This window comes from Tursiops truncatus, chromosome 20, assembly GCF_011762595.2.
Source record: "Tursiops truncatus isolate mTurTru1 chromosome 20, mTurTru1.mat.Y, whole genome shotgun sequence".
In the NCBI taxonomy this organism is placed as follows: domain Eukaryota; kingdom Metazoa; phylum Chordata; class Mammalia; order Artiodactyla; family Delphinidae; genus Tursiops; species Tursiops truncatus.
Genome location: NC_047053.1, coordinates 29,460,213 through 29,483,031, shown reverse-complemented (window position 1 = coordinate 29,483,031; position 22,819 = coordinate 29,460,213). Strand labels below are relative to the sequence as shown.

At 36.7% G+C, this 22,819-nt stretch overlaps 1 protein-coding gene across 4 annotated transcripts in view; it reads right to left on the bottom strand.

Annotated features, from left to right (window-relative positions):
* Positions 1 to 22,819, bottom strand: part of CLTC (clathrin heavy chain) — a 66,167-nt gene that overhangs the window by 1,236 nt on the left and 42,112 nt on the right. Inside the window, exons 16-33 of one of the 4 annotated variants that reach the window (XM_073797565.1) lie at positions 22,425 to 22,567; positions 20,746 to 20,980; positions 18,084 to 18,206; positions 16,900 to 17,045; positions 16,485 to 16,668; positions 16,095 to 16,287; positions 15,490 to 15,647; positions 15,129 to 15,293; positions 14,894 to 15,001; positions 14,644 to 14,811; positions 14,356 to 14,505; positions 14,133 to 14,264; positions 13,906 to 14,016; positions 12,885 to 13,055; positions 12,287 to 12,508; positions 10,992 to 11,012; positions 7,265 to 7,340; positions 3,860 to 4,900 (exon numbers count right to left, since the gene is read on the bottom strand). In XM_073797565.1, the coding sequence (XP_073653666.1) occupies positions 4,776 to 4,900; positions 7,265 to 7,340; positions 10,992 to 11,012; positions 12,287 to 12,508; positions 12,885 to 13,055; positions 13,906 to 14,016; positions 14,133 to 14,264; positions 14,356 to 14,505; positions 14,644 to 14,811; positions 14,894 to 15,001; positions 15,129 to 15,293; positions 15,490 to 15,647; positions 16,095 to 16,287; positions 16,485 to 16,668; positions 16,900 to 17,045; positions 18,084 to 18,206; positions 20,746 to 20,980; positions 22,425 to 22,567 (2,631 nt within the window). In that variant the 3' untranslated portion in view covers positions 3,860 to 4,775. Of the gene's footprint in view, positions 1 to 3,859; positions 4,901 to 7,264; positions 7,341 to 10,991; positions 11,013 to 12,286; positions 12,509 to 12,884; positions 13,056 to 13,905; positions 14,017 to 14,132; positions 14,265 to 14,355; positions 14,506 to 14,643; positions 14,812 to 14,893; positions 15,002 to 15,128; positions 15,294 to 15,489; positions 15,648 to 16,094; positions 16,288 to 16,484; positions 16,669 to 16,899; positions 17,046 to 18,083; positions 18,207 to 20,745; positions 20,981 to 22,424; positions 22,568 to 22,819 lie in introns of those variants that run through there. The other 3 variants (XM_073797566.1, XM_033846649.2, XM_033846650.2) reach the window with 3 other exon arrangements.

Genomic DNA, 22,819 nt, shown 5'->3' with positions numbered 1-22,819 from the left:
TGTAGCTTAGCCCAACATCCCACTATTTCTTTACCTAGAACTTAAGAACTGGACAATTATTTAAGGGCACCTTATTTCCCTTTTGATCGTTATACACTTAGCATGACATGATTCCAATAATTACGTTATACCAGCTGCCCAGAATATGAAGGTTCCAGCTCCCAAGAGCCACATAGCTTCCTGACTGCTTTTTTGCAAAAAGGGATCCTGACAGGATTTCTAATTTCAGTATATCCCTAAGAACTATGATGATGTCAGGGAGAATTTTGGTAACAGGCACATGTTAAGTGACTGCAGCTCTCCATGGTTAACTTCAGCAATTAGCATTAGTTAGCAGTTAACTTCAACATAGGCAGTAATATAGCACAACCGCAAGCTCCAAGGTCAGTGGAGTCTGGGCAGAACACTAAAGACTACTGCAGCCAGTCTTAAAGGTTCTATTTTGTCAGTTTTATAGTTTACACTGGCATCTGACAGCACAGAAGAAATTGCAACTGTGAAGGATGCTACAGTAGCAACTGTTTCTAAATAGAATGTTTATACTGGATTGGAAAGTGATGCAACAGCATGTAACTGAGTTGAAAAGAACCCAATCCTAAATGTATGATTCTGGCTTCGGTAATTTCTGAGGCTTGCCTCAGAGACTGATGGTTCTAGGTTCAAAAGTGCATTCCCAACAGGATGGTCTGCCGTGGCTGATACAAGTATTATTTTAATAAATCATGGCATATCTACTAGGATGAATAGTACACAAATTCTGGTAGTTATGGAAACATCATGTTTGTTTTCTAGCTCACCTGTACTTTCATATTTATTTTATAGGGTTCATAATCTTATGGTTCACGAAGTATACTCTGCAGAGCCCTTGGGGTCTCTAAGACACTTGCAGGGGGTCAAAACAATTTTCCTAATACTAAGACATTCTTTTCCTTTTCCACTGTTTTGACATTGGCAGTGATGATAAAAAAGCAATGGTGGGTAATACTGCTGGCACCTTTCACAAATCAAGGCAGGGGCACCTACCTGTACCAGTTGTCATTGTAGTTTTCACTGCCCTACACTTAGTTTAAAAAATTTCACTTCATGTCCTTGAAGAAGCAGTAAAAAATTATTAAATTTGATCCTTGACTGTTTGTTTTTATATTTTATGTAACATCAAACGCTTCTGGTGCACACTGAAGTGTGACTGTCATCTTGAGGAAAAACACTTGTGGCTGAGTCCTGAGCTGAACTAGCTGCTTTTGTCATCAAACATTTTTACTTGCAAGAACTGACAAAATCTAGTTAACCAGACCTGGATGTTTGGCAGATATAACTACAAAAAGAGTCCACATTTCAACTAACCACAAGTATCTGGAAAAGCTATTAAAATACTCCTTCCTTTCCCTATTAAATATCTGTATGAGGCCAGATTTTCTTCATATACTTCAAAACATAACAGATTGAATGCAGAAGTAGTTTTGAGAGTCCAGCAGTCTTCTGTTACAACAAACTTTAAAGAGACTTGTAAAAAATAGTACAATGCCATTCTTCGTTGCTTCACTTTTGGTTGGGGAAATATGGTTAATTCATTATTGCTTACGTTAACGTTCAATGAGTTTATTAGTCATATTTAAATGGTTAATAGTTTAAAAAAATTGTTTTAACTACTAAAATACAGTAAGTATGAATAGATAAAACCCCACATAAACTAGAGCTCTTTGGGATCTTCAGTAATTTGAGTATAAAAAGGATCCTAAGAAGAAGTTTGAGAACCGCTACAGCAGCGGTCCCCAACCTTTTTGGCACGAGGGACTGGTTTCATGGAAGATAATTTTTAAGCGGACTGGGGTGGGGGCAGGGGGTGGTTTTGGGATGATTCACACACATTACATTTATTGTGCACTTTATTATTATATTGTAATATATAATGAAATAATTATACAGCTCTCTATAATGCAGAATCACTGGGAGCCCTGAGCTTGTTGTCACTTGCCACTCATAGGGTTTTGATGAGAGTCTGCAGTCAAACCTCTCTGCTAATGATAATCTGTACTTGCAGCCGCTCCCCAGCGCTGGCATCACTGTCTCAGCTCCACCTCAGATCATCAGGCATTAGATTCTCACAAGGAACACGCAACCTAGATCCCTTGCATGCACAGTTCACAGTAGGGTTCATGCTCCTATGAGAATCTAATGCTGCTTCTGATCTGACAGGAGGTGGAGTTCAGGTGGTAATGCGAGCAATGGGGAGTGGCTGTAAATACAGGTGAAGCTTCACTCTCTCACCCACTGCTCACCTCCTGCTGTGAGGCCCCATTCCTAACAGGTCCCCAGGTGTTGGGGACCCCTGCATGACAGTGAGAATATCTGCATGACTAAATCAATTTATGGAAAATTAAAGCAGCCCTACTTGGAGATCATCAGTCTCTTGCTATTGTACCAATGTCTGTTGAAATGACTGTCAACAATTATCAGATTTTTTTTTGGTATAATGTCTATATTTGGATACTAGGGAGGAAGAGGAAGAAGTGTTCTTCCTAGGGAGGCAGATAACTGTTTACCTCCTGAAAAGTTTCCTATGAATCTCTTTCCCCTTCTTCCCTCCTGTTTCAGTTACCTTTAGAGAGTGGTAAAGAACTCTTAGTACTCTTGGTTTTGTTTTTAGTTCCTTCTCCCAGACCATCGACCATCATCCTATTCAGAGGAAAGTTAGGGAAGATCCCTTAAATTACAGTTTATTACCAATTCATTGTCTCTTACTGTATAGCACTTACTACTGCCCAGTATTGAGCTAGGTGTTTTGTAATTTAAACATACTCCTACAAATAATCCTGAAAATTACTCATAGTGTTAACTTACAGGTGAAGGAACAAGCTCAGAAGTTCAGCTTGCTCTCAATTTGAACCTAAGTTATATCCTGCATCAGTTTCCCTTTCTACTGTAGCCCATTATGGATGGTTTTAAGGGGCAACTCAGTATCACAGACACCAGATTAAAACAAGGCTTCAAAAAACAAACAAACAAAACTCTTTAAGTATGCTGTAAGAAAACCTTTACTAAAGTATTTTAACTTGTTTCTATTAAATGGGAAGGGAAAAGAGAAAAATCTCTTGATTTTGACAAAGATGAAGGAAGGGGGCTGAGATCCAGGAGAAACAACAGGATGCCCAGGACCTGAGCAGCAAGGTGTTTTCCCTATGACAAGCCAAGGAAGGAAAAGGGATTTTTTCAACTAATACTATAATTTCCTATAGGAAGATTGGGGGGTTGGGAGGAGGTGAAGGTGGGGAAAAGCAGGAGTTCTAAGTTTTAAAAAAACATTCTGTGGAGTTTATGGTCAATGGCTTGACCTAGAGTTACAGAACAATACAAAGCTAGGTTAGGGGGCTCTAACTATTGAGAATTAACAGTGAAATGAACTTAGAGTAACATTCTCAGCCATAAGCAAAAAAACTTGAATTCAAACACTGGTTTAAAAGAAATCAACTTAAAATACCCACAATTTGGGGGCCTTTACAATTCATGCTGAAGAACAGCATGTTAACTACATGCTTGTATAGTCTTACTTCAATATAATTTAACATCCATGATCTCTTCATAAATGAAATACTTAGATAAACACCTAAAGTGCCCCCTTGGTTAAAATGATGGAGGTAGTAGAAGTGTAGCCCACTTCAGCACTGACTGGTTCTTTAGACAACTGCATGTACCTTATTAACTACTGGAGTGCACGCAGTGTAATGCAGTGTTTTCACACGTCCCAATCTTCATTCCACTTTTGCTCTCATGCCTTCCTATACTGCCTCAGTATCCAATATGAAATGGTTCTTTTGGTTTAAGTTTGAGAGATATTTAAGTAAAACTGCCATTCTACATGTTATTTCCACAGTCCAGTAATTTATTTTAAATGAGTAATTTCAAATTCCACAAACAAAACTGAAGAACAGCAATATTTTGTTTGAATTCTTTCTTCTGTACACTCAGTGATCTAAAACACCACAATATCCAACATACACAAACCTCAGGGAAGGGTTAGTAAATACACACAGATTGGAATCATGGTGCTCTTTGTTCCTGAATGGAATGGTCCCACAAAAAAAGCACAGGATACAGCACAACGTAAGGGCACCTGTTACATATGAAGTGAGCAAAACCACACTAGCATTTTCTATATGTGTAATGAGGAAACCTGCATAGGTTAGAGGGCCTTTTACGCTCATTTAAAAGTCAGGCAAGTTGTCTGTAATGCATTTTTCAAACAATTTGGAGAGCACTGCAATCCAGTGTAGGATATGCTGATTAGTGTTGTCTTTGTTGGCATTGACAGTCTTGCATGGTCACATACCAATATTTCTGCTTTAGCTTTTCTTTGAATAAAAGAGATTTAAATGCATTTAGACAATACATACTGTAAGCTGTTTACATACACTAAATTTAAGAGATTCAATATTAGAGTTTTTTTTTTTTCTTTAAACACTACGGAGTGCAAATCAGGTTCTTCACAACAGATTGAATATTAAGCACTTCTTCAAAGAATGAGGGGGAAGAAAAAAAGCCCAAGTGAATAAAACACTGAAACTATTCCCCTTTGAAAATAAATTCTAAAATGATGTGGAATGTGAAATAAGCTTTTAACATACGTGATCCAAGTTTACAGTTAGAAACAAAAAGTAGTCCTTCATGAAATAAAGGTTACAAGAACATGTGCCTGTTTTCCCCCGTTATAAACTGAGAAGCGGGTAGAGACGATGTTTCGGTATGAAAATAGGCGACTACAGGATCAGCTTTCCGTCTCACATGCTGTACCCAAAGCCAGGCTGTGGCTGCCCATAGGGTGGTGCAGTATAACCATAACCAAAAGGTGCCTGGGGAGGGACTGCAACACTGGGTCCTGCTGTCAGCATCAACTGGGGCTGACCTACAGAAGAAAACAAAAAGGAGCAGGGGTGGGGGGCAAGGAGGTGGGAGAAACTGTTAGCATCGTAGGATGATCACACCCCAGTCTCCCTACTCTAGCAACATAATTCATTCTACTTTGAATGAATTTTGTGGGGGCACTTCTGCCTGTCTCAATTTCACCATGACAGTCACCCTGAGAAGGGTCCTGCCTAAACAGCCAACAAAAACCATGCAGGGCTGAAGGCCAGAACTGTAACAGTGATTATGTTACTTCATACATCATTTAAAGCAATAAGCACATGCATGCTCGACATGCTTAGGCAAGACATCTAGCAATAAGCCTATCACCACACGGTGTTTGCACATTTTATTTGGTGACAATATAATTAGCACAGGGGAACAATTTTTTAACATATATTTTTAACACAACTGAACTTTTATAGTTAGATTTAAATTCCTGATTTGGACATGTCTAAATGGTAACAAAACCAAATGCATTTCTAGCAAAGTATCCAGTACTAAAAAAAAAAAAGAAGTCAAAGACAAGGCATATTCAAATATGCATTAGGTGTGAAATACATTAGAGGATACAACCTCTTTCAAATACTAAGTTAACACTCTCATGAAGTTTAAATAGTTATTGACACATACAGGAAACGACCTGTTGAGAATCTGGCTTATTTAGAGGGAGAATACACCTAACACCTCTCCCCACCCCCTGCAAAAGAGGTACTACTCTTAATCTCCCACTATAACGTAAACCTAGGGCGAGATTTCTCCCACAAGTGACCTCATGTCTCTCCTTTTTTGTGAATAACAACCAAAACCGTCTTCAGTGAGTGAACTCTTCAGGAACCAGCAGTTTATTAAAAAAACACTTCTAACCTTGATACTGACATCTACCTTGAAATTTCAACCCCATTTTCTTTTTTTTTTTTTAACAACATAAGCATTTTATTTTTTCATTAAGCTTCTTAGTTTCTTAGTATCACAATGGAATGATGAGAAAACAAGAACAACAAAGAAAAACCCCATGAGTCTGCAAATCTCTGACAAACAGCAGAGACTTCAAGGCAATTGAGGGGGAGGGAAGGAGAGGCTTGAAAGAAGTGCCAAAGTAGTGCCAACATCATGCCTCTCCTTAGCCGGCTGGGCAGGTGGAATGGTGAGAAGGTGGCACTGTCACAGCTGTCCTTGGCTCAACCCCATTTTCAACTGCCTACAAGCACTGACTATGCATTTAAATACCCTGAAGATAAGCCAAATTCAGTAGATGCCCCCCAATTATTACATCCACCCTGTTTTTGTTTCTACTGTTTCCTATATCAAATATGTCAAACATCTTGCTCCCATCTCTAAGAATCTACTTTATGTTCTCCAACTTTATCAAAACTACCCTGTCCTCTAAATTCCCAAAGTCCTTATCTATAGTAAAAAAGAGATAATGGCATAAGAGATTTGTATACTATCATTCCCTTTAGCAGGTTGAGATACAGCAGCCATAATTTTATACCCTCCTCCCAACACCACCTGCTTAAAGTGCTGTAAACTATACCCTTCAAATTCGTTGCTCAAATCAATCTGTTCACCATGAGTGAAATGGAAAGGGGAAGTATTTCAGAAAGGCACATGTAAGAAGAAATTAAATTGCCTTAAATATTCACTGAGAGTCTGAAGATCCTATCTCTCTGGAAAGTTCTCAAATGGAAATGCTATCCAGTTCTCTGTCCTAGTCAGAATTTAAAGAGATGTACTATTTCTGTAAAGTACACTTAAGATGACCTTGGCATGTTCTCTCACCTTTTGTACTTCTGAAAATTGAGCTCACCAACACATCTTTCTCAATAATTCATGAATAAGCAATCAGTGACCAGGCATTAGGTAAATTAGGTTATGATCTCAACTGACTTTTTTTTTTTTGTGGTACGCGGGCCTCTCACTATTGTGGCCTCTCCAGTTGCGGAGCACAGGCTCCAGACGCACAGGCCCAGCAGCCGTGGCTCACAGGCCTAGCCGCTCCACGGCATGTGGGATCTTCCCGGACCAGGGCACGAACCCGTGTCCTCTGCATTGGCAGGCGGACTCCCAACCACTGCGCCACCAGGGAAGCCCCAACTGACTGTTTTTTGAGATTACCTTTGCATTTAAGATTATCTTAGTGAGTAAAGCAACAGAAAAAAAAAAAAAAAAAGATCATCTTAGTGAATAATGTCAATGCCCGCTTTACGACTGTTTTCAGAAAAAAAATAATAGACTTATTCCTTAACTCAGTGAGCTTTTTGCACTTTAGAGCTTACTACATTTCTATTTTGAGATAGAATCCCCACAGAATGAACTGTTTGTCTACTATATTTCTGTGAGGTTAAAGAGAGAAAGAGATTACCATAAACAATAGGTTGAGTCTCTGTAGCTTGTTCTTCTTCTTTTCTCAGTGATTCTGAAGCATCTAATTTATCCACCTGGAGAAAAACAGGTAATGGTAATTAGCACCTCAAAAGTATTATAAACCTAGTTTATGGCAGAAAGTGGAAAAGCCTTAGTATGTTAAATTTTGTCAAAATAAAACAGACTAGAGTAGAAAGAACATTCTCAGCCCCCCTAAAATTCAATGGCAATGTTCATACTTCAGTCAAGGTGATTTTTAGCACTGTCATTATAAACCCTCAGGAAGGAGGGATTTATAAATGCCATAAAAGCTCACGCCAGGCTAAAACTGGGCATGCTAGGATGCAGCCAGCCTGAGGGAGGGAGACAACGAGAAGGAACCACTTTCTCAAATGAAGTTTAAACCCTATCAAAGATAATAATAATGAACTCATGACCTGGCAAGACTTCCCTCCCCAAAGGAAATGGTATTCAAAAAAGTGAAATGAGTCTAGTGACTGGATAAGCACTTGTGCAGAATGAGCTATCTTTTGCCAACTGTGCACAGCTTCTGTCAATACTGATTACGTGTGGACTGAAGTTTAAGATTCAAGTGGCTCCACATTCAATCTTTTTATATAAAGACAGGCTGCATGTGTTGATGCTCTGTTTTCTAAGAAGGAACTAGGAATGCCTGATTTTCCCCCAACTTCTTTGAGGAAGACATTTTTTGCTTTTAATTAAGCCAAAGAAGCAAGTGGCTACTATATGCTAGCCATTCTAAGTAAAACTGGATAGTATCAGACAGAAATAATACTGTAGAGGAGTCCAAATATATTAGTGGAAGAAAAGAGCTGGAATACATAGATCCTTCCACTAACTAGTTGTGTGACCTTGGCAAACCATTGTACTGACCCTCAAATTTCCTTGTCTATATAGTGAGTCAGTTGAATGAGATAATCTACAGAGTTCCTTCTAGGATTAACATGATTTGAATCTGGAATTCTGTGAAGGACTGGGGAGAATGACATTAGGACACTGGGATTAGGGAATCTCCACCATACCACTTCCATTTACCTTTTAAACTGTACTATATTTGTCTCTTAGACTGTATTTAAAAGTCTTATAGTTGGTCTATCATTATACTTGAAGTAAAACTAAACTTCAAATCTCAATGTTATCTATTATAGTGGCTTTCCTAAGTGCGCTGAGATGGGAAGGCAGAGTGCAGGAAAGAACTTTTTTATGAATGTTCACTGCATGTTCTTCAAAAAAGGCAATAGTGAAAAATCACTCACAAAAAAAGACATGCAGACTTCACTGAAAAGGCTATTATAGACTGGGTCCCAAAAAGGTTAAAGCAGCGCCTAGTCTCTATTTGAAATTGTTTAAAATAGTGTTTCAATCCTCACATAGGCCATTAAGGTTAGGACAGTATTTTATACATATTTTAACTGTTTCTATTAAATACCATAAATGTGGGTCTAATCCATCCTAATTTGTCAGGGAGCAAAATGTGAGAAAAGTAAGCTCAGGTAGACTCTAGACATCTTCAGATAAAATGTGGCTTTTCTACCCTAGGAAGATGGGTTAGTTTGCTTTTGTATACCATTTTTCTATTTTATAACCTAAGTGCTCATGTGTTACAAATTACCCCAATATCGAATTAAAGACTACTATGCAGTATAAGTACCATGAGAAACACCCACTGTTTGGCACCCAAACTTAAAACAAAAATTACTGCAGCTTTATAATTTAAAGCACAGTGTGTGCCATCAAGGGCAGTCAGATGGGGTTTTGTTAACCTAAATAGTTATACAAAACTATAAGTATAGCTAAAGAGGTTATACAAAAAAAATATGGATGCGTGTATGTTAATAACTTCTAAGAAGAAAAATCAAACAACAACAAAAAACCACCACTGCATAATACATTTCCAGACTTCCAAGGAAAGGAATCTAAAGTGAACACGTGTTTAAAAGTTAATGTCTGAGTCAGATGTTGAAGACAGAAGTCCTATTACAGAAGTACATTAAAGACTTAGAAGAGCTAGCAATGTCACAATGCCCAGGCACAGACATAGGCAGGTTGGGCATAGGGACGAAACAAAAAGTAACAACTTTGAAGGAGTAATATCAAGCTAAGCAAAAAAATTTTTGATTTTTCTATTTAATGGGACAGCCTCTGGCACAGCAACATCCAATTATTGTTTCCACTGACCCAATTTAGACTGCTCAAAAAAGAAAAGCAGAGAAGGCTTTTATGAACACAAGCTTTTGTTAAGAGCTGTAACAAAAGTTTCTGATCCTTGGATTAAAAAAGAAAAATTACAGGTAAGTATGTCACTGAGTTCAGTTCCATCTGTACTACTGAAAATTCACTATAATGTAAAAGGCTTTTCCACAAAGACTGCAATATGCTGCAGAGGAAAAGTTAACATGCAGTCAGTTACTTTGGTGTATGTGTGCATGAAAAAAAGGCAAAAGTACTGAAGCAAGAAGTGAGATCTGAAGATGACTGTTGCTATACAGGCTCTCAAGAAACACACACAGCCCACAGCAATGCTTTAAGAGTTTCAAAAGTAGTATGATGTAATTGCAATGACTGTTGTACATGCTTGATTTAAAACAATGCATAACACTGCAGTTCAATTACCTATTTTTCACACACACGCTTTCTAACTGCCTTGCTTACTAGCTGCTGAAGGGCCTCACACACGATGCATTTTACTCAGGTTTGCCCTAAGTTCCAATGGTGACTCCAGTTTGGTTCAACATAATTCCAAGGCACTGTCCCCCCTCCAAATTCTTTTCAATTGTTTCAACTGTCCTTTACCTTCCCACCCTTTTCTCACCACAATTTGATACCAGAGGTAAGTTTGTTAAGTTTGTTTCATTTATACTGGGATGGAGACAAGCCAATGAAGGAAGCAGTGACCAAAAGGTACCTAAATTTGACCTTGGACAAGCCAACGGATGGATAAGAGCAAATTTGTAGCTTCAGAGATGTACCTTATTACAGAAAGTATAAGTTAATATTGTTTCATTATATACAGAAATAATCCATGTTGCTTAGCAACAATTACAGCAAGCTACTCTGATGATTTTAAAAGTTTTGATTCCTCTTGAAAATGGACTAGCACCATAAGAACTGGACACCTGGAGAAACATGAGGAAAGTCTCTTCGGAAGCAGCTAGTATCTCTCGTATCTACTTTCAGCAAAAAATTAGTAAGAATCAAGAGATCAGAAACTGGATCACAGTCCTTCAATACCAAAAAAAACCCCAAAAAGCCTTTTAGGGCATGTATATACATATATAAATTCAGCAACTGTCAGGCACGCTTACAAAATAAAACCAGAGGCTGTTTAATTTTACTTAGAGTATTGAGAAAATCCTATTATGGTCCAGATACCCTGACAGGGAAGAGAAATTTCCTGAAACTTTGGAATTAATATGGAAACTCAACATGCTCAGTTTTTAATAATATATTTAAGAGAGACTGTGAACCAACTACTGATTAGCCTCCTGCCCTTCCTAAAGCCTATTAGCCGATTAGTAGCAAACATCTACTAATGTCCTAGAGCTCTATTATAGTTATGTTTCAAGGGACTTGCAGAGGCTTTAGTGAAAATTTATCGGGGGAAAAAGCAGCAGCAGCAGTGTAGAAAAGGAAGGAAAAAAAATCATGCAAATTCCTTAGACTTAGTCCTCCAGACTTAAAGATGGAAAAGAATCAACTTTCACCTTTTCCTTTATTGCATCAACCTGCAAAGGAATTCAGAAGGTGCAGCTTAGAAAAAAATCAAATTCCATATTGAGCATAAAAAGGTAGAATCAGCAACAAAGGTTTAGGGGAGAAACATCTAACCACTAAAAAAGGTATGAGAAAAGTGAAAATAAGGGCATACTGGAAGCAAAACTTAGAATTTTTTTTTTTTTTTTTAACTTCAGAGCTTATCGCAGAAGAGTTTATGCTAGAGTCAGTGTGAAAGAAAGCAGCTTAATCACTAGTAAAATTTACAGCACTTCGGTTAACAGCAGCTTAGAGCCAGGTCTCACAAGTTGGCATTATGCATAAGAAAAGAAGCTATTCTCATCTATGGCTAAGACACAAGGCGAATGTTTTTCCTCTTACGCTGGACTTTAAGCAGTTTATACACAGAAAATGTTAATTCTTAAAAAATTATAACTAACACATGATATCTAATTAGATGGCAGCCCAAGGAAATATTCAGTTATACTGGGGGTTGTTAGTAGTGCTCTTCCCCCTACTTTAACTCAGGCATTTTGAAGAGATCAGATATGAAACTCTCATTTTAATAAGCATGTTTTGCTTTGACAAAATGGATTCTTTAGGACCATTTAAATATGTTCTATAGTATGGAAGCTAGTAACTGTTGAGGACAGGGGTAAGTAAAAAACATCTTAACATCAAAAATGGACATTAAGATGAATAAGTGAATTTTATAAAATGATTATACCCCCAGCTTGTTTAATGCACTTTTACGAAATGTGTCATTAATTGTTAACCTCCTACAATATTTTTAAATAAGGGGTTAAACTATCAAAATATTGAGAAGATTAACAGGTTATTAAGAATATAGGTGTAGCTTCCCTAGGGGAAACAGACATACATATTAAAGTCAAGAACCGACCAAACAGAAGGGAATCTACACTACTAAGTTATGGTCATCTGAGTTACAAGAATTGATTTGAGGAAGACATTATTTTGACAAAAAGGTTTCTATCAAACATTAAAAAAAAAACAAAAACAAAAAAACCCATACAACATGGACATAATACTATTCGCCCCTCAGAAATACATTCTGAGGTATTCTGAGGGTAAACATTCTGACAAGTTATGTTTGAGTTCCCTTTCCATTCAATGTCATTTGTGAGATATTAAAAATTACTGGAGGATAGGAATATTTTATGATCAACTAAATTACTTCTACTAGAGAAAAAAACATTTGAAAACAAAGTCTGTACATGGAATTTTACATATCCTCAAGATAATTAGTTCTCAGAGGTGCCATTACCTTTGTCAGGTATTCCTTCATGACCTGGATGAAATAGGGCATGGCAAAATCCATGATATTGTGCCTCCATGCAGTTTCCAGGACAACATCTGGCCTTAAAAGATCATAACAAGTAAAGAGACAAGCTCCAAAGCACTCTCTTTTTTCTTCCTGCAAAAACCACTGTAGGAGTTCTTCAGCCAACTCAGTATCTTTAGATTCAGAGGCATACTGCATTGCATCCTATTTAAAGGAAAGGATGAAGGTCAAACATTAAATTCAAATACACTGAACTGGTAAACTAAGTAATACAATGGGGAAAAAACCTCCCAGTTATATCATTTAAATTAAGGATTTCCTGAAAGAAAAGGAAAAGACAAGGTAAAGCTTTTTTTTTTTTTAAAAACAAAGAGACGTTTGACATAAACATAAGACAGCCTCCAGAATCAAGAAATCGACTTAATTATCATCTCCTCAAGCAGGAGCTTAAAGGCAGTTCTCATACTTGCAAAAACTAATACTTTTATAGACCATAACCACTTATAATATACCATTCCAGGGTTAACACAGATCATCTAGTATTTGGCTTAAGAGCCCCACCCCCACCAACTTTATTCACCTTGTACAGGCTATCTTTCTTGCACAGCTCCACACTCTGTTTCCAGCGATTGTTGCCTTTGAAGAGATAAGCAGCAATTCTTCTGAACTCAATGAGTTCATGTTTTTCCAAACGCTGAGCAAGCGAGATATTGTCAAAGTTGTCATAAGCATCTATCGATGTTCGCAGAGCCTTAAAAAATAAAACAAAGCCATTCAAATGCCAAACCAGTATTTCATTTTAGTTTAAATTTTATGTCCCATCGTTCTTGATCAATGAGCCATTATTGTAATACGACAGCCTAGATTCAAGAATCAAACCGCAAAGTTGTAATATGAACAAGTATCAACATTCCTCAATCTAACTGTTTAACAATAAAGTCCTTCAAGGCACTATAAAATTTCTAAAGGTACCATGTTTTTCTCCAAAGTTTTCAGTATCAAGGACTAACGCGAATGGTTATGAAATTGGAAGGATTTGTAATCTGGAGGGTAAGGTTTTATGCTCTAGGTAAACTCCTGATACAACTCAACATGATATTCAGTCATAGAGGTCAGCATGGGATCTGAGACTGAAAAAAAACCATGTTGACAGTAAGAGAAAGACAAAGGCAACTAGCTTAACTTTAATTCTGTTTTTGCAAAATCCTTCACAAGGGAAAGTTTACTAAGAGACAGGTACTAATATGCTCTTGGGCAAGAAAAAGACTAAAAGAGTTAATACTGTGTAAGTTTTATGGACTAGTTTAAGAGCTCAAAAACTTTTTCAACTCGGTCTACAGTCTAGATGTTTAGGTATTTTTCTAAAGCATTAACTTGGACAAGATCTAAGCAGAATTCTGCAAACTTGGCATTTAATTAGGAGACATCAGATTTACCAATCCTGAAAACTTCACTAAATTTAGATCTGTGGCACTCAAGTACCTACTATTTACAGTCCTAAGGGATGATGGGCTTTTTGTTTTTACTGCAGAACATACCAACTTTACAACTCAATGATAACCTGAGTTTTGAGAATACATGAAAGAACCAAAAAGTTTTACCTGATAATCTTCTTCTGTAATAAAGAGGTTGTTCAGTGATTCATTCACAGATTTGTTGTTGTGGTTCTGGACTGAACGCAAATATGGTTTCACCAGTGGTAGCTGTTTAACCTTTAAAATAAGAGTTTGTTACAAATGTCGTACATTGCTAAAGTTCCATGGACAAAAGTTATCCAAGAATGTCTTAGCTCCTTGCTATGAAGTTTTGAGGTTTTAAAAATTATTACCTTGCTGAAATAATTGACTGCACGAGTATGATCCAATCGTGGAGACAGCACCATCAGCAAATCATTTAACAACAGTGGCTTGAATTCTAAGTAGAATTGTATTGCTCTGTAGTATAGTTCCACATTGGCAACCTAAAACAGCAAAAATCCATACATGAGGTAGAGTTACTTCCTAATGAGCTTTCTCTTTCTGAAGACTTTCTCTTCTGAAGAAGGTACACACCTTGGTAATGATATCTTTGAACTGCCCTTCTTTCCACGCATCAGTCGGATGATTCATCATGGTAATTATGGCATTATCATATTCTTCGTACTTGTCATACAAAAACACCAATTCTGCCCAAAGATGAGCTTGTTCTGCAGCTCTTAGCACCTGCATAAGAAAGATTTAATTGCTTTAGATAGATAGGGGTCTCTAATTCTAATTAACAGCAAAAAACACCTTTCTTTTAATTAAAATTAAAGTATTCATTTTAGCTACAGAGTTGCCTTAAAATTAAAGGTTGGTTACCTTAGGAATGTTCACTCTGGACCAGAACAGCTCCAGGTGCTCCCGCATTTTCTGTGGCTTAAACTTAGAATACAGAATAGCTAATTCGGTGAACATTCCCATATGAGCTCGCTCAAGTCCCAGTGCTGCTTCCAACATGGTTATCAGCTCTTCAAAATATCCACGATCCTAAATAAGAGAAAAATGCAATTAAAGACAAGAATATCTGTGGCAAAAGATCTCAGTTAATACAAAAGACTCAGTTAATTACCTGATAGTAGTTGATAAGTTCCTCCAATTCATCTGCATGTACTACAATATGAAGCCCACACATTTGAGCGAGACGGAACTCTTTCCCATCTACACAGGCAAAGCAGACCTACAATTTAAAGAATTGCAATTATGTGAACTCAAGTGTAAACATGGCTGGTTAATTCAATTAATCAGTTTAAAGAACATTCCTAAATAGCATCTTAATTCTTCACTCAAACTGTTGTTTAGATTACCTCTTTCCATGTTCGAGTACTGTTAGCTTTCCTAGCTCCATCAACAGCTGCCTGATATTCACCCAGGTGAACCAGAGTAGATGCCAAGCGTCCAAAATTGGAAACATTATTGTACAACAACTTAGCAGCATCATACATTTTTTCATCATAACAGCGGTCACCAACCTGAAAAAAAAAACAAAAACCATTTTCAGTAAGCCTAAACTTAATCTTCTTTCCAAAGTTACAACTCAATTTAATACTAAGAAACAATATTTTTCCTTAGAAACTTTCAGTTGCCACTTCTTGATCCTACTAAGCTAATGAAGTTGCTCAACTATTTTTACACTCCTAAAAAAAAAAATCGGAACAGGAAACCCACTTGCTGGATATGAGCGTTATTTGGCCCATTGATGAACTCTTCTAACTCTGCAAGGCGGTTTGTTTTAGCCAGTGCAAATATCAATTCTGTCTCCACATAGGATTCACGAGCCTTCTTACGGGCCATCTGCAAGTACTTCACCAGTTCTTCCCAGTTTCCTAGGTATAGAAAAACAAATAAGTAAACCCAAACACTAACATACCAACATTTATCTTTTCACTGAAGCAAATGAGAATTGCTATTAATTTCCCCTTCAAAGAGACAGTATAGAGAATAACAAATATAAACAGTGAAAGGCATCAAAATAGTGAAACTTCTATTATGCCTCTGTATTATTACTGACCAAATGAATAGCTGAATCCCCTTTTTCCTTAAAGTTATTGGATTAGAGATAGGTGAGAATTTTGAGACTTCAAAACAGAAAATTAAACTTCCCCATGGAACTTTTAAATTCACAAAACAGACTCTCTTTATCTGAACTAAGACGGAGGGCAAACAGCCATGCAGTCTCTAACTCCTACTTAATACAGAAGAGACATATAACTTAATGCTTAGCTTAGGTACATTTTCTGAGGTGGCAAACACATAAAAGTGAGAAGTCATACCACTAGTATTGGCAGCCTGAACAACTTCCATGTAGGATGAAGGATCATCTGCTTTGATGTAAGAATCAATGGCTTCTTTCACCATTCCTTTCTGTAGCTGGGCTTTTGCGAGCTGACTCCAGACTGCAGGTTCATTGCAGCGTTCAGCAAATTCATATGCCCGATCTAAGTTTCCAATATGTTCGATCAAGACCTAGGCAACCAATTTTTAATCAGAGTTACAGTACAATGAATCTTACCACACAGCAATTACATTTAAACGGTTAGGATTTTATTGCTCTTCTATTGCCACAGCAATAAATTATGCCCATTCTCACAGGGCAATACATACATTGAATCAAGACAAGGTACTACATTTAGTAAATCAACTCAGGTAATCTGTAGATTTACCTGCACTGCTGAAGTATTGACGTCAAATTTCCGAAAAATGGCAAATGCTTCTTCAAACAGCTCATTGCTGATGGCGATATTGGCAATATCTGGGGCATCATAATTATCCAGGCGGTTAATATATTCCATAACACGGGTACGGTCAGCCTTGATTGCAGTGAGGATGAGGAGGTTTTGCAGATTCCTTTAAGAAAGAAAGATTTGAATGCAATGTTTGAAAAGCTCATTAGTCATAAAGAAAAAACACTGCAGCTAAAGAGTATTTCGCCTCAGGAGGTAGGGTGACAAGAGGGTATTAGAAAAGTGAGAATTTAGACAACATTCTTTAATCTTTGTCTCTGTTCCTTCTCCAAACTGACAGGTTATAATTAAAGACTAACTATAAAGAGCCAATAGATCCCTCTTCACAGGATACCTGTGTTCACTGAATACAGAGTTATCAAGGACAATTTTCTCCAGCAGTTCAATGAGTTCATTAGGAAGGTCTGCAGTCATAAAAGCCTTGACAGTTACTGACACTTCTTCAGGGTCCTGAGTCTCAGACAAGGCTGTCTGTACAACCTGCAGAGGATATACAGTGAATAAGTACTGAGAGTCAAGGTGGTTTTGATGATATTATCTAATAAGAATAAGCTGGCCTCAGTAGAAAATGAAATAGGCAGAGAAGAAGGAACAAGATAAAATACCTTTAAATTTACCACCCAAAGGTCTTTTTACATAAATCCACATATACCTGTAACATGTATACTTTCGTTCTCTTGAAAAAAAATCACCCTAATTACATAATTTCTAGCTTTTCCCTGATTAAAATATTATCCATAATAACCACTCCTCATTATCACTTTAATGATTACATACAATTCAACCATACAGATGTGGCATTATATACTCAGTAATTCCTCTATTTCTGGCTATTTGCATAGTTCCCAGATGCACCAATGAACATTTTTTCTAGGAAGCTTTGTATTAACTTGGGAATTTTCCTCAGAAATGCTTCCTAAGAATGAAAAATTAATATTCTTTAACTTATTCCCTTCTATATTTATACTTCTACCAACAATTTTAGAACCATTATTAACAACCTTCAATTTTTAAGGTTTTAAAAAATGTTTTCAATTTTTATATAGATATAAACCCGCATCTCCTTTGCAGGTCTATGCTTACTCTATTGAGATTTATTTAACATTTACCCACTAGGTCATTTGTATTTTCTCACCAATTCTTATCCTTTGCTGATTTACCACTGTCTTGAACGTTTCTAATCAACTGAGTCACTTCTCAGGTATTAGTAAATAGCAATTCTTATTCATTTTATTAAATGTTTAATTTACTGTTATCCTTTTAACTATGATGAATTGAGGAAGTCTTATATAATTAAATTCTCTCTTTCGGGATGTATTTTCTTCGAGAAGATATATTTCACTTTTGTTAACATTTATGATATATATATATTTTAGTACAATTTTTATTTTCTTCTACTTTTTACTGCCATCTCTCATAGTTAAATATGATCCATTTGAGTATATTTGGTATATGATGAGGCAAAAGGTGTTATTCATAGTTAAAAAGATGAGCCTTAAACACATTTGCCAATTTTACCTGATCGATGAGAGGTCTCCTGTAAGGATTGCTTTCCAGCAGCACACTACCCCACAGTTCTGGATCTTTTCGCCGTACCAGATAGCGGGAAAGACTTTTGAAGAGGGAATTCTCATTGCAAACCTAAATGATATTAAAGATTAATTTCATGGTAAGAGATAAAACCTTTTTATAGACTGACTTTACTTTTAAAAGGTTATTTCCTATCATTATACCTAGTTTATTTTTTTATAGCAAAAAAAAAATCCATTACTTTTACATGTATCTTTAATAGGTCACAACCATATTTTTCTTATTAAAATTCAATCAACAGAAAAAACATACTTATTAATTTTTGGAGGCTTTTAAAAAGCACCCTGATGTGGGATCTATATTTGGACTTCATATTCTACTCTACTAGACTATCTATTCATGCACCAGGATGCCAAGTTTTAATTACAGAGGCTCTGTAATGTGCTTTAATAACTGGTAGGGCTAGTGCACCTTCATAGGTTTCTTTTCAGTGTTTTACTAACTATTCTTGTGTGTTTATTTTCCCATGTGTATATGCATACATATATTCATATATTAATGTGTATGTACATAGATGCATTATATCCTAGCTTTGACCACTGGAAGACCCTAGAAGGAAATACACCTAGAGCCTAGATCTGGGTTTCTAATGGTACTCCCCACTAAAAGGGATCAAAGTTCCCCAGAAAAATGAATGATCCAGGGCTGGGGAGGGTATAAAATGAGCATGGTATAACTTGTTGGGCCAGGAAACAAAAAAGTGCTCCAAGAGCAATGAGACCACGACACAAAGCCATGAGAGGCAGGTTGATGGGATTTTTATCAGTCAAAACTGGAGTAATTTGAAAATCAGAACAATGGATTATAACCCACAGAACTCATGAGTGCATGAATATATGCATGCTGACTGATAAATGCGGAGAAAGGGATAAAGTTGGAAAATCATTATTTTGCAACCAACACATTAAGACTGGTTGAATAAGAATCAATAGATTCAAAACTGGGGGGCAGGGGAGCCATACATACACACACACGCACGCACACACGCACGCACACACACACGCAAACACACACACACACAGTAGGATTCTCGCATTGTCTTAAATGTCTCTTCACAAAGTACTTAATATCTGCAAGGGGAAATATATCTGCAAGGGGAAATCTATTTATACAATAGGAGAAATTGACAACTTGATAAAAAGTGACCCCCAAAATGAAGGACAAAAGGACATTAGGTGCTTCTGCATGTTATAGCATGAGAAAAACAAAACATCACTTAAGTAATAAATTTTGGATGGAAACGTACAATCTAAATCTAATCAGGAGGAACGATAAGAGAAACTCAAAGCGAAGAACATTCTATTTTTTTTAAAAAAGACTTTTCATTTATAAGAAATATACAGAATAGGTGAATCCACAGAGACGGAAGGCAGTTTGGAGGTTGTCAGGGGCTGGAAGGAGGCAGGAATATGGAGCAACTGCTTAATGAGGACTGGATTTCCTCATGTGGCAATGAAAACTTGGAACTAGAGAGAGGTGTAGTGATTACAAACATTGTAAATGTACTGCAACTGAATTGTTCCCTTTCAAATGGTTAATGTAATGTGAATTTTACCTCAATAAAAAGTTACACATAGAGAAAAAGACTTTTTACAGTTATGTCTGTCAATAAAAGACAAAGAAAGTGTAAAGAATTGTTTTGGATTAAAAGAGACAAGATAGATATGACAAGTACATGCAATATGTAATCCTAGACTGGAGGGAAAAAATTTCTTTTAAAAGACATTACTGGGTCAATTGACAAAACTGGAATAAAACAGACTGTAAGAAGTATTCTACTTGGGTCAGACTGACTGAGGTTGCCATCTACAATGTGGTTATGAAAGAGAATATCCTTATTCTTAATAAATACACAATGAAGAGGTATAAGGCCATGAGGTATGCAATTTATTCTCATATGGTTAAAAATTTAGATGTGTCTATACATACATACACATATATATAAACATATACATATATGTGTGTGTGTACATATGAGTGTATGAGAACATAAGTGATAAAACTAGCGGGGTTAAATGTTAATGGGTGAATATAAGCTTAATCAACTACTTGAGCCAGTTTAAGTTCATAATTATCAGCAAAGTTTTTTAAAAGAGCATGTATCTTCCAAAGATGCTCCATATTACCTAAAACCACTCTGAAACTCTCAAAATTCACTAATCCAACATTATATATCAGGTTTTTAAAAAATGCAGTCTTGGGACTTCCCCGGTGGCACAGTGGTTAAGAGTCCACCTGCCAATGCAGGAGACGTGGGCTCGATCGGGGAAGATCCCACATGCTGCGGAGCAACTAAGCCTGTGCGCCACAACTACTGAGCCTGTGCTCTAGAGCCCGTGAGCCTCAACTACTGAGCCCGCGTGCCACAACTACTGAAGCCTGTGCGCCTAGAGGCCGTGCTCCGCAACAAGAGAAGCCACCACGATGAGAAGCCCGCGCACCGCAACGAAGAGCAGCACCGCTCGCCACAATTAGAGAAACCCCACACACAGCAACAAAGACCCAACACAGCCAAAAATAAATAAATAAATTTACTTTGAAAAAACAAAAATGCAGTCTTCTCTGTACACGTTCAGCTAGCAGTACTCACATTAATAAGTTCCAGATCACACTGGCCACGTTCATAAGCAACACAGGCTAGATGTGGATCTCTCTTCTCACAATACTTTCCAACAACACGACTGTCATAATAAGGATTTTCCCGAAGAAATCGCTCTGGGTTGTTATTACTGTCTATGTAGATTTTGGCTAAAGCATTGTGAGTAGCAGGCTCTTCACAGCCCTCATGAATTCTAGCCTCCAGCCAAGGCAGAAGCAGTTTCAATCTAGTAAAAAAAAAAAAAAAAAAAAAGGAAAAGAAACACACAAAAAAACCCCACATATACACATATTATATTATAAATAGCACATTCTTGACACACTATGTAAGTACCTTATGGTCTATAATGTACTTTCCCATACACTATTTTGAATTCTCAACACGCCTACTACAAATTGCGAAACTAAGACTTGGAGATGGTTAAATGATTTGCCCAAGATTACACAGAAGGTATATATAAGACTGTCTTTCATACTCTCCCAGATCTATCTGCTACATTATCTAGACAGGATATAGAAAAAAGAAGATTATAGGTTCATAGATTGTTCTTAAAACTGGACAAAATGGCTGGACTTTGGATAAGTTTTGTTTAGGAGTAGGATAGAGATGTGGTATGAAAAAATAGGCCTGATTATCTGAAGTTCCTTTTAATTTTCACACAAGTAACATACAACATTACCTAAAGCCAAAAGAAATAGTACCCTAAATATATACTGGGAAAAAAATCTGGTAGCTTTAGAAGCTCTAGCTTTAATACCTCTAGCAGTCATACAATCACTCCACCAAGGGCCATGGTTTTGCTAAGTTATAGCTTATATTTCAATGGTCCAGATGACCAACACTCTTTTACCATGGTTTAAATAACAAAATTGTTACAACCTATAATCACTTTAGTCTCAAACTTTAAAAATTTCTCAAACATTTTCTGAATGTTTGAAACATTCAGATATAAACTCTATGAATACCATTAGCAGAACACCTGTACCACCTCAGGTTAAAATTAAACCCCATTCTTGATAACCTTTTCATAGCTACAGTAACCTCCTACTATTATACCAACCTCCTACTATTGTACCAACCCACTAACCTCATTTACTACATCAGCACTTTCTGAACACAAAATGTCCCGGCTAAAAAAAGACTTCACTGTATAAGTATTAGAAGCACTCACACTATGTTCTCCTCTACTGGAAATTCATAATTCATATTATCATATCAAGGTTCAATTTAAAAATGAGTTTAACCCAGAGTTACACAGGGAACTCTTTTCTTTTGTCATGCTTGAGACGAATTTATCAGAGAAGAATTAGTTATTAAATATGGTGGTATCATACCTAACCAAAAGGAGGCTTTTTACATAGTTTACATTAAAAACATATAGCTACATGGTTTGACTCTGTGTATAAATATGCAAAGAAGGTGATCAACTAGATTAACAGATATTCTATATGACAGCTGTAATAGTTCAGAAAACAGTTTTGTTTTTTTTTTCAGAAATAGAGCAAGCTACAGCTAGCTTATCACTTCTAAATTAGGTATCTCCAGGGAATTAAGGTCCATGAGTTACTGAGTAGCTTTTAGGCAACTGACAGGTCATACTTCTATTCATTACCAAGCTAAAAGAGACTAATAATTTATCTTTAGTTATGAAGATTAAAACAGTACTACACCTGTTTCTTTTTTCAACCTCAGCAACAAGCTCATCAGTAGAGAATTGACCTCTTACAACAAGAATCAAGTTTTTAATGACATCTTCAGAGCAATCAACATCAAGTAATCCTCCAATAACCACAGGAAGTCGACTTGGATTCACCTATGGTTTAAAAAAAAAAAAGAAGAAGAAGAATGTCATTACGTTACTAATAAGCAAAACCAAAAGGAGTTTTAAAAAATAAAACTCATTTCCCTCTTCAAGCTCAGTTTTAAAATTCAGTAATAAACTGAGTCTAAATTTACAACTAGACAAAGAAATTTAGCAGGAAGTCTGCCTTGGTTAATTAATTACTTCAGCATTGCTCCAAAGGACAAATAAGTCCAAAGAAGCTAAAGTCACAGAATGACTGTG